The sequence below is a fragment of the Hippocampus zosterae genome, chromosome 16, assembly GCF_025434085.1.
Source record: "Hippocampus zosterae strain Florida chromosome 16, ASM2543408v3, whole genome shotgun sequence".
Classification (NCBI taxonomy): domain Eukaryota; kingdom Metazoa; phylum Chordata; class Actinopteri; order Syngnathiformes; family Syngnathidae; genus Hippocampus; species Hippocampus zosterae.
This window is the reverse complement of record NC_067466.1, coordinates 10212874-10225266: the sequence shown is the minus strand read 5'-3', so window position 1 is coordinate 10225266 and position 12393 is coordinate 10212874. Positions and strand designations below refer to the sequence as shown.

General features: G+C 45.9%; 1 protein-coding gene across 3 annotated transcripts in view; it reads left to right on the top strand.

Moving 5' to 3' along the window:
• Positions 1 to 12393, top strand: part of LOC127588095 (unconventional myosin-XVIIIa-like) — a 109888-nt gene that overhangs the window by 24922 nt on the left and 72573 nt on the right. For all 3 annotated transcript variants that reach the window (XM_052046656.1, XM_052046655.1, XM_052046654.1), the window contains exons 8-11: positions 25 to 167; positions 251 to 351; positions 738 to 801; positions 1258 to 1402. In XM_052046656.1, coding sequence (XP_051902616.1) covers positions 25 to 167; positions 251 to 351; positions 738 to 801; positions 1258 to 1402 — 453 coding nt within the window. The remainder of the gene's footprint in view (positions 1 to 24; positions 168 to 250; positions 352 to 737; positions 802 to 1257; positions 1403 to 12393) is intronic.

The following is a 12393-nucleotide window of genomic DNA, read 5'->3' as shown; positions in this document are numbered from 1 at the left end:
TTCGACATTCTGATTTGTCTGCAGCGGAGAAGTGGCAGGCGGTGTACACCGTTTTAGAGGCATTTGGGAATGCATCAAGCTGCATGAATGGAAATGCCAGCCGTTTCTCCCATGTTGTTTCGTTGGATTTTGACCAGTCAGGCCTGGTGACCTCAGCCTCAATCCAGGTATTTCTTTTATTTATGTATCCATTTTGCATCAGTACTGTTTCCCCCTCCCGTGTCTCGTTATTTGCGCTGCGGCCTTGCAGACAATGCTCCTGGAAAAGATGAGAGTGACACGAAGACCTGAGGGCGAGTCCACTTTTCACGTGTTTTACTACCTAATGGCCGGAGTCGACAGCTCCCTTAGGTATGGATCACTACTGACTGGTCAACTGGATGCACAGTGCCCCATAGTCTTTCATAGAGCCAGACTTCATCTATCATGTTGATATACACTCACCAGTAACAACATTAGGTACACCTGCACAATCTATAAGATCTACCGCAAGAGCTGTGCGCCTACTGGAAGCTGTTGACGCTTCCGCCATTTCGAACACAACTTTTACCTTATCAGGCCACATGAATATTATTTTTCTTTTCTTCTTCATTTATTCCACTTCCTGATTCATCTTTCCAAATACAGGGTTTCAATATAGCTCTTATTAGATAATGTTATTGAATCAAATGAGTGGATCGCATTGGTTTGAGAAAAGCTAACATCTTTGTCATTTTGTATTTTTTTGTTTTCATTAGAACTGAGCTGCACCTCAACCACTTTGCGGAAAATAACGCGTTTGGAATCATGCCTCAAACAAAGGTAGACTACTTAATGGAGAACATTATTCTTTTTTTTTGGTTCTGAAACAGATTTTCTATTTTACATGTAGCAGGCATTTTTTTAAACTATTGGTAATCATATTTAATTTATTGTACTCATTAAAATCCCTTAATGGGAAATTCAATTTCCACTCTACCTTTCTCAAGTGTGCCTGAACAGTAATTAGAAAGCAGACTAGCATCTCTCCAACATTCAGTAGGTTATATAATGTCCGCAGCGGGAGTTGAATCATGAACATACGGTTCAAAAGCCCACGTTACTTACAGACGAGCTACTGCTCCCCATTTGAAGCATCAGAACTTATTCGTTGCCATCTTGTAACTTCAGAAACAACCAAATAAAGATTCTCACAGCATGTGAAATCAAACCTTCATACCTGGTCGCTCGTAAAAAACAAAAATGATTTTCGATAAATTGTGTTGCGGTGTCCACCAGGTGGAGGAAAAACAACGGGCATCCCAGCAGTTTTCCAAGCTGCAAGCAGCCATGAAGGTTCTGGGGGTCACTAGTGATGAACAAAAGCCTTTTTGGCTAGTCCTGGGGGCCATCTACCACCTGGGAGCTGCAGGGGCAACGAAAGGTACATTTCCTGAAATCCACTGCATTTATATAGCTGTGCATGAAAGTAAAAAAGGCAATTCTAATCAGCACCAGATAAGAAAAAATGCCTTTCTTGCTCACATTTTGAGATTAAAATCCAGTACCATTCCTTTATGAATATAGTTGCCCTCACTTTTTCATTGAGTGCTACGCATTATGTATTTTTTATCGCTGAACTGTCTCGTACTCTGGATCGCACAGTTAGACTGGAATTTGGAATGTATTGATTTTCCAGAAAGAAACATGCATTACGATGAATTGTAATGAATCACATTAAGAACTGGTGCATGCCCTAAAAATCTGGATAGGCTGATGCACGTTAGGAAAAAAAATGGAAGTCTTGACTGGGGTGGTCTTGTCTTGTAATGCAAATGGCACCTTGGGAGAAGCAGTCAGTTTCACCCTGAGGTTTCATCTCTATCAGTGCAGTCTAAGCATTCTTGTAGAGCTAGCTTTGCTTCATCCGTCCATTTTTTCACAGTCTTAACAACCGGTTTAACACATTTGAGTTTCTGTCTGTATGTAGGTATTAAGTGGATTCAATTATGGTCAGAAAGACCCAATGATGCACGGGCCACCGATCGGTATGCATTTTTGATTGTTGTATAGCAGTGGTCTAGAATGTTGCTTTTTGGCTAGTCCTGGGGGCCATCTACCACCTGGGAGCTGCAGGGGCAACGAAAGGTACATTTCCTGAAATCCACTGCATTTATATAGCTGTGCATGAAAGTAAAAAAGGCAATTCTAATCAGCACCAGATAAGAAAAAATGCCTTTTTTGCTCACATTTTGAGCTTAAAATCCAGTACCGTTCCTTTATGAATATAATTGCCCTCATGTTTTCATTGAGTGCTACGCATTATGTATTTTTCATCGCTGAACTGTCTCGTACTCTGGATCGCACAGTTAGACTGGATTTTGGAATGTATAGATTTTCCAGAAAGAAACATGCATTACGATGAATCGTAATGAATCACATTAAGAACTGGTGCATGCCCTAAAAATCTGGATAGGCTGATGCACGTTAGGAAAAAAAATGGAAGTCTTGACTGGGGTGGTCTTGTCTTGTAATGCAAATGCACCTTGGAAGAAGCAGTCAGTTTCACCCTGAGGTTTCATCTCTATCAGTGCAGTCTAAGCATTCTTGTAGAGCTAGCTTTGCTTCATCCGTCCATTTTTTCACAGTCTTAACAACCGGTTTAACACATTTGAGTTTCTGTCTGTATGTAGGTATTAAGTGGATTCAACTGTGGTCAGAAAGACCCAATGCTGCACGGGCCACCGATCGGTATGCATTTTTGATTGTTGTATAGCAGTGGTCTAGAATGTTGTCTTCTCTGGTGAAACAGTCGATGTGCTGCTTATGTCTGGGAAGTTCACGGTTAAGATGTGCTCTATTAAAATCGCCCAAAATGATCAGGGGTGACTCTGGGTATTTTAGTTCGAGTTTGTTTACTTGTTCGGCTAGCGTTTGTATCGCCGTGTTAGCGTTAGCTTGTGGCGCAATGTAAACACCGACTAGTAAAAAGGAGGTGAACTCACGTGGCGAGTAGAATGGCTTGCAGTTTAAAAGACAGCGACTCCAGGTCCGGGCTGCAGTGTGCGTCGAGCTTCGTGACATCAGTGCACCATTCTTCGTTGATATAGAAACAAATCCCACCACCTTTCGATTTCCCTGATAGCTCCGTGTCGCGGTCGGCTCGGAGAAGGCGGAAGCCGGGTAGATGTAGCGTGCAAAGGTTTTGTTGGTCTTTGTGAGAAGAAGTTCATCCATCTTAGTTGGCAGAGATCGTATATTAGCAAGATGGATCGATGGGAGCGGGGTTCGAAATCCGCGCTGCCGGAGATTAACGAGCACGCCGGCTCGCTTCCCCCTCCTCCGGCGGCGTTTCCATGCTCCGTACTGATTGGCTCCTCTGAAATGAAGGTGTGCCCATACCCTAGCGTCAGCATATACGATGCGCTGATTGGCCCATTTGAATTTAAGGTGTGCCGATAAGTAACCGTCAGTACGCGTCTTTCCCAATACACACGCATTCAAAATGCCTCGGACGAGGAGAGAGAGGGGGCGGCGGGCGGGCAAAGGATTTTATTTTTCATTTCAGACGACAACATAAGGTGCGTACATTTCGAATCCCGCGCGCGGCTTTCGCGCACATGGCTAATTTGCATGCGCGCTGGGGCCTTCGGAGCCGTTGCAAGCTGGCGCGGTCGGAGCCGGGCAGCGGCGGCCGTCGACCCGCCGCGCGCGGCGACCCGAAGGGCGTGCCTCGGACGATACCCGCCGTCGAACCCGAGCGTCGCGGGGGGCAAAAACGAGACTGCCCTACACCCATAGTGCGCGGGATTTTAACACGGCGATTCAAAATGGAGGATTGTGTCCGGAAACAGACGGGGCGCGCCTCGGACGATACCCGCCGTCTAACCCGAGCGTCGCGGGGGCAAAAAACGAGACTTCCCTACACCCGCATAGTGCGCAGGATTTTTCCACTGTCTATCGCGGGATTCGAAATGTACGCTCCCTGTGTTGTCGTCTGAAATGAAAAATAAATCATTTGCCCGCCCGCCCGCCGCCCCCTCTCTCTTAAAACTACTCGTCCGAGGCATTTTGAATGCGTGTGTATTGGGATAGACGCGTGCTGACGGTTATGTATGGGCACACCTTAAATTCAAATGAGCCAATCAGCGTATCGTATATATGCTGACGCTGTGAGCAGAACTGCACACAATCGAAACCTCCCGCGATTCGTTTTGTCTAATTGTCTGTGTGCGGCTCTCCTGGGCTGAAGCTGTGAGCACACTGTGGCGTCGCGGATTGTGTCCGGAAACAGACGCATGCGCGACGCCACAGTGTGCTCACAGTTTCAGCCCAGGAGAGCCGCACATAGACAATTAGACAAAACGAATCGCGGAAGGTTTCGATTGTGTGCAGTTCTGCTCCCGTCTACCCGGGGTTCTTTGCAGCTGTTTAACAGCAGGACACCGCAAGGTAAATGAACGTAACAATGGCGTCCTCAAATAAAAATTTGCATGCCTTAGACATTGCATTCACTTTCCACTAAAATCCTCGCGGCGGCCCGAAGGGTGCGCCTCGGACGATACCCTCCGACGAACCCGAGCGTCGCGGGGGGCAAAAACGAGACGGCCGAACACCCGCATAGTGCACAGGATTTTTCCACTGTCTACCCGGGGTTCTTTGCAGCTGTTTAACAGCAGGACACAGCAAGGTAAATGAATGTCACAATGGCGTCCTCAAATAATATTTGCATGCCTCAGACATTGCATTCACTTATAGTGGAAGAACAGCACTGCACATTCCTGTGCTCCTTGTGTCAGTATTTAAAATGGTTCTTAACTCCTCTTCTGATATATTTTTTAAGTGATTTCAGAGGGGATTTGAAAAGGGGAATTGTACACATGAAAAGGATATTTTTGTTTTCATGTTTAGTATTTATTTTGGTAAAATTAGTGTTTTGTTTTTGTTAAAGTAAGGGAAAAAAGACAACTACTGTTTAACAAAGTTAAAGTAAAAATGTCTTATTTCCCTAAAAGGCCTATTTGTATTATTAAGCAGGCAGACTTTTCTTGTTATATTTCTCACAAACATCTTTTTGGGCAGGTGTTGGCTGCTTGTGTTTTTTTTTTTTTCAGTTGCAAACCCGGGTGGCTCCGCCATTGTTGTTTTGGAACTGCAGTGCATCACCAGCAAGCCACCACTCCGTTAACATTGCATTCCATAGGGAAAGGATGAACGCTGAAGTAATCAGCAATGTTTGTGCTGTATCTCAAGAACACAACAGTCAATCAGGGACCGTATATATTAAGAAAAAAAAAATCCTCGTCTCACCCACCCTCGGGTGCTGTCTGTCCCTCATTCAGCTCGGGTCCTGTACCAGAGGCCAGGAAGCTTGAGGGTTCTGCGCAGTATCCTTGCTGTTCCCAGCACTGCACATTTCTGGACTGAGATGTCCGATGTTGTTCCAGGGATCTGTTGCAACCACTCATCTAGTTTGGGGGTCACTGCCCCGAGTGCTCCGACCACCACAGACATGACTGTCACCTTTACCTTCCAGGCTCTCTCCAGCTCCTCTGTGAGCCCTTGGTATTTCTCGAGTTTCTCGTGTTCTTTCTTTCTGATGTCTCCATCATTTGGGACCGCTACATCCACTACAACGGCTTTCCTCTGGCCTTTATCTATGATCACGATATCTGGTTGGTTCGCCATTACCATCTTGTCAGTCTGGATCTGGAAGTCCCACAGGATCTTCGCTCTGTCATTCTTCACCACCTTCGGAGTTGTTTCCCATTTTGACCTTGGGGTTTTCAGTCCATACTCCGCACAGATGTTTCGGTAGACTATGCCAGCCACCTGGTTATGGCGTTCCATATTGGCTTTCCCTGCCAGCACCTTACACCCTGCAGTTATGTGTTAGATCGTCTCAGGTGCCTCTTTGCACAACCTACACCTTGGGTCTTGTCTGGTGTGGTATATCTAGGCCTCAATGGCTCTGCTGCTCAAGGCCTGCTCCTGAGCAGCCAGGATGAGTGCCTCTGTGCTGTCCTTCAAGCCAGCCCTCTCTAGCCACTGATAGGACTTCTTGAGATCAGCCACTTCAGTTATGGTCCGGTGGTACATCCCGTGTAGGGGCTTGTCGTCCCATGATGGTCCCTCTTCCAGCCCCTCATCTTCTGTTCCCCATTGTCTGAGACATTCTCTGAGTACATCATCCGTTGGTGCCTTCTCCTTGATGTATTTGTGGAGCTTGGATGTTTCATCCTGGACAGTGGCTCTCACACTCACTAGTCCCCGGCCTCCTTCCTTTCGGCTTGCGTACAGTCTATATATATATATATATATATATATATATATATATATATATATAGCTGGATAGCTCAGTTGGTAAGGTTTGGCGTACGGGAGACGGTGGTTCGCTTGGGTCCCGCTTGGGGCAAAAAATGAGCACATAACACCATTCAGTGTGGGTCCTTGGGCAAGAGCCTTCACGCTAATGCCTACCTCATACAATGATGAGAGACAATAAAATGAATGACATGCTAGCTCAGACGTCGCCCGGCCAAACAAGGTCTGTGTCAGGTGTTGGGGAACCAGAGCACCTTGATGAAAAATGGAGCGGAGATGGGCAAGATGCAATAACATGTTGGAATGCTACTACTCAAGCAAGCCTAGTCAGAGAGGTTACATGCAGAGAATGTGGGCTAAATGGTTACTTCGAAACCCACAGTCACGGGTGACCAAGAAACAACTAGTAACTCAGTGTTCCAACATCCACAAACGGCAACTGCTGTCACAACTTGAGATTGATGAGGTACAACGCAGGTTCCATGGTGAGGGGCCCCAGGCTGCCAGATCAGAGGAGGAGTTCATACCAGAGTGAATGCAGATGAGATTGGGAGGCCAGCCCCAATGAATGAAATGCTGAGCGAGGCAGCAACTGACCTGAAAGCTAAGATCATGGCAAGAATGAAAGCTGGGAAACCTAGAAACCGATTACAACGGCTATGTGAAGTACCACCTGAAAGTCTCATGGAAAGTGTGAATCCAGCTCTGAGGGCGAACCCTACCGTAACGATCACGGAAATGAACTGATGTACGCTTCAGCATCAGTGATCCTTGAGATGCTTGGCTGTAAGAGCATCTTATGCTCTTATTCCATGCATGGAAGCCATGAAATACATTACCGACCATGGAAAAGACGGTTGGAGGCTAAGATCAAGCCGGCTCAGAAAGATGTGAGTCAATTGACGGAGGCCCACAGAGGTGTGATGAAAAGGCCGATACCTGAGAGGTACATCCAGATGACCATACCTGAAGCACTCGAAACTGCCAAACAAAGGCTCCAAGCCTTGCCCAGCCGCCTAAAGCGGTACACGAAAGAGAATGAGGCCAGACGAATAATCAGGCTGTTCACAACACAACCTGCGAAAGTGTACGCTCAGTGGCAGGGTCCTAAAAGATACTGGAAAGGCATATGGGAGAAGGAGGTTGCACATAACAGCAGTGCACAATGGCTGGTCTCCCTGAGAGAGGAGCATAGACACCTCCCTGAACAGAATCCAGTTACCATCACAGTGGCAGACATACAGGAAAGAGTCTCAGATATGAAGAACTGGACAGCACCAGGCCCGGACATGGTCCACACCCACTGGCTAAAGAATCTCACAGCACTCCATGAGCGTCTAGCAGCATAAACGAACCAGCTGCTGAGGGATGGGACTCACCCAGGATGGCTAACCGAAGGGCGAACGATACTGATCATGAAGGATCCCTCAAAGGGTGCAGTCGCATCCAACTATCGGCCAATAACCTGTCTCTCCACAACATGGAAGCTCATGTTGCGGCTAAGATAAGTCCACACATGGATCAATACATGAGCGAAGCACGGAAGGGCATTGGTAGAGATACCAGGGGAGCCAAACATCAGCTCCTGGTTGACAGAACAGTCGCACAAGACTGCAGGTCCAGATGTACCGACATGTGCACAGCCTGGATTGATTACAAGAAAGCCTATGACTCGATGCCACATACATGGATCACTGAATGCTTGGATGTGTATAAGGTGAACAGGACCCTAAGAGCCTTCGTTGCGAACTTGATGAGGATGTGGAAAACCACACTTGAAGCCAATGGCAAGCCACTTACCCAAGTGTCCATCAAATGTGGCATATACCAAGGTGATGCACTCTCCCCACTTCTGTTCTGCATAGGACTGAACCCCCTAAGCCAAGTAATCGCCAAGACAGGCCATGGATACCGCCTCAGAAATGGAGCTACGATCAGTCACCTCCTCTACAGGGATGACATGTAGCTGTTTGCTAAGAGCGAAAGGGACATAGACTCCCTGATCCACACAATCAGGATCTACAGCAGCGACATCGGGATGCCATTCGGGCTGGAGAAATGTAGTCGGATGGTGACTAAGAGAGGAAGGGTAGTCCGCACTGAAGGGGTCTCACTCCCTGAAGGAACAATAGCAGACATTGAGGACAGCTACAAGTACCTCGGTAAACCACAAGCCAATGGCAACCTCGAACTGGCAACAAGGAAAGCGGCTACGGCCAAATACCTACAGCGATTGAGGCAAGTCCTAAGAAGCCGGCTCAAAGGCAAGAATAAGACCCGGTCAATAAACAGCTATGCACTGCCAGTGAACAGATACCCTGCAGGAAAAATAAGGTGGCCAAAGGAAGAGATTCAGACCACGGATGTTAAGACCCGAAAGCTCATTACCATGCATGGAGGGTTCCATCCCAAATCCAGCACCCTGAGCCTGTACGCAAGCCGAAAGGAAGGAGGCCGGGGACTAGTGAGTGTGAGAGCCACTGTCCAGGATGAAACATCCAAGCTCCATGAATACATCAAGGAGAAGGCTCCAACGGATGACGTACTCAGAGAATGTCTCAGACAATGGGGAACAGAAGATGAGGCGCTGGAAGAGGGACCATCATGGGAGGACAAGCCCCTACACGGGATGTACCACCGGACCATAACTGAAGTGGCTGATCTCAAGAAGTCCTATCAGTGGCTAGAGAGGGCTGGCCTGAAGGACAGCACAGAGGCACTCATCCTGGCTGCTCAGGAGCAGGCCTTGAGCACCAGAGCCATCGAGGCCCAGATATACCACACCAGACAAGACCCAAGGTGTAGGTTGTGCAAAGAGGCACCTGAGACGATCCAACACATAACTGCAGGGTGTAAGATGCTGGCAGGGAAAGCCTACATGGAACACCATAACCAGGTGGCTGGCATAGTCTACCGAAACATCTGTGCGGAGTATGGACTGTAAACCCCAAGGTCAAAATGGGAAACACCTCCGAAGGTGGTGGAGAATGACAGAGCGAAGATCCTGTGGGACTTCCAGATCCAGACTGACAAGATGGTAATGGCGAACCAACCAGATATCGTGATCGTAGATAAAGGCCAGAGGAAAGCCGTTGTAGTGGATGTAGCGGTCCCAAGTGATGGAAACATCAGGAAGAAGGAACATGAGAAACTCGAGAAATCCCAAGGGCTCAGAGAGGAGCTGGAGAGAGCCTGGAAGGTAAAGGTGACAGTCGTGCCTGTGGTGGTCGGAGCACTCGGGGCAGTGACCCCCAAACTAGATGAGTGGTTGCAACAGATCCCGGGAACAACATCGGACATCTCAGTCCAGAAATGTGCAGTGCTGGGAACAGCAAGGATACTGCGCAGAACCCTCAAGCTTCCTGACCTCTGTAACATGTAAGGCTATAAATGTGCCTACTAGTTCACTAGTAAGGTCATTTTGACACTTACTAGTGAACATGTAAGCCACAAAACGCCCACTAGTTCACTAGTAAGATCATTTTGAGGCTTACTAGTTGACATGTAAGCCACAAAACGCCCACTAGTTCACTAGTAAGATCATTTTGACTCTTACTAGTGAACATGTAAGCCACAAAACGCTCACTAGTTCACTAGTAAGGTCCTTTTGACACTTGCTAGTGAACATGTAAGCCACAAAACGCCCACTAGTTCACTAGTAAGGTCATTTTGACTCTTACTAGTGAACATGTAAGCCACAAAACGCTCACTAGTTCACTAGTAAGGTCATTTTGACGCTTACTAGTGAACATGTAAGGCCATAAATGTGCCCCCTTGTAGTGCTAGTGACATTACATTGTACTTGCATTACATGCAATACTATTGGCTGTACGTTTCAAAATAGTATCATCCCACCAGTCAGGGCTCATGATTTTGAAAATTCTGTGCCCACTTAGTTTTTTAGAACAACAATGGCGGACAGCGTCCCGAGACGTATTCGGCGAAGGTGCAGGGCAATAGAGAGTGCCTGTCGTCAAGGGTCTGCCGGTGAAAGTGAAGCACGTGCGATAAACATTTCAATTGCTAATTTAAGAAGAGTTAGTTACCAGTTTAGCGCTGATACTATTCAAAATTTGATTCAAAGTCTAATAGATCTCCGATCTGTCATCATTGCGGGACCCGCTCCTAATGGTGGACGTGTTTGTTCCCACGTGGCACATCGTTTGCACACAGGTAAAATGGCTACCATTTTTTTGTCATTGCTTTTTTGTATGTATTTTTATTCGAACTACACACGGGTTTTACTGACGACTTGCTGTGACTTACCTTCTACCACCCTATCAAACGTCGTTTTATACCAGTGGTTTTCCTGTAAATCAGTAGACTATTGAGTAACGCGATGGCCATACACTTTTAAGCAATAACTAGTGATCTTTTAGTTATTCAATTATAAGTTTGAATTATTTTTTTCTTGAGTAAAATGGTTAGAGAAAATAGCTGCCCGTGGTTTTGAAGCTGCATATACTTTTATGTACATCTGTGTCTATATGCCTGTACTGTATACAGTATATAAAAAAACACGTAGTGATTCATTTGCTTGAATTCTTTAATCCTTTTATTTCCATACTTTAGGTAGACGAGGAAGACCAGCACTTGACATTACAAGGGATCAAATTGAACTGCTCCCCACTCAGGGCTTTACAGTGAGAGCGATCACGGGGATGTTGGGTTGTTCCTCTTCATACCTGCATAAAAAAAAAGAAGTTTTTTTCAGATTTCAGCCAGAAATAGATTTACTCCCATTCATGATGTTGACCTGGAGGAGCATGTCAGAAGATTGCACAGCCAATTTCCCAGATCAGGCTCGGAAGTAAGTGTTCTGCTACATACTCTTGTCCCTTCATGTATATATCATTATATTCATTGTGAAAGTGTACTTTCTTTATTGTGTTGTTTTATGAACCTGTTGCAGATGATGAGGGCATACCTGTGTGCTGATGGTATTGTAGTATAAAGAAAAAGAGTTCGAGAAATCCTGAACCGTATTGAGCCAGCTGCTGCAGCCCATAGATGGAGCCAGACTTTGGCTAGAAGAACATACTATGTGCCATTCCCCAATAGTTTATGGCACATAGATGGGCATATGCGTCTCATTCGGTAATAAGGGATCATCTTATATTTGTACTCGTGGGAGCATTAGAAAGCCATATTGTATGGACAGCACAGATTAAATTGAATTTTATCATTTGTATATCCAAGTTACACAAACTCCAAATTGCCTCCATGTAGTCTTAAGTGCACAGCAATATCATCTCTACCGAGATATTTCAAACAAGATATGAAACTTGATTGTTTTCTTGTATTTAATCATTATTCTTTTCATGTTTGTTTTACAGGTGGGGGTTTGTGACACATGCTGGCATTGATGGGAATTCCAGGCTAATAACGTACCCTCAACTGCAGCACAGACAACACAGCTTTGACAGTGTTGAAATATTTTGTCCAAGCCACCTGCCTGTATGGGTTACCCTCCAGAGTAAGATCCGACCATGGTGGTGAAAACACGGGTTGCTCTTTTAATGAACCTACTGCAGGGACAAGACACCAAAATTATTTCTAGCTCCAGCCAACACCCCCTCACAATTTACTCACACCTCCCATGGCCTGATTATCTACCAACAGGGGCCCTTTTTGGATTATCATTTTGGCATAGGAACTTTCCTATCCTAACCGAGTGAGATGAGCCGGTAGCACCTGGAGCAAAGATCGTCTAAATTTTAATAATGCTTAGGAAAGGTTCTGATCATTCTTTACGAAAAGAAAGGAGATATATTATGCAGCAGGAATATTTAAAGGGGAAGTCTTTTTTTATTTTTAATGCCTTTACAATCATACATTCTATGCACATACACTGGTCTAAACATGGTATTCAGATTAATTTTACCTTTGTGGAATATGAATTATGCAGAAAATCTCACTTGTTTTTATCCAAATCAGGGGGCTAACATTTTGTACTTGCTATTGACCGAACAGTACATCACAGTTTCTGTGAGGACAAAATTTCTGGTTCTGTCACAGTCCACCGGAAGCAGAAATTGCTTTCACATCGCGCAGCTGTAACTTGGGCCGATCACAAGTGCTGTTGTTGTTGTTGTTGTTGTCGACCCCACC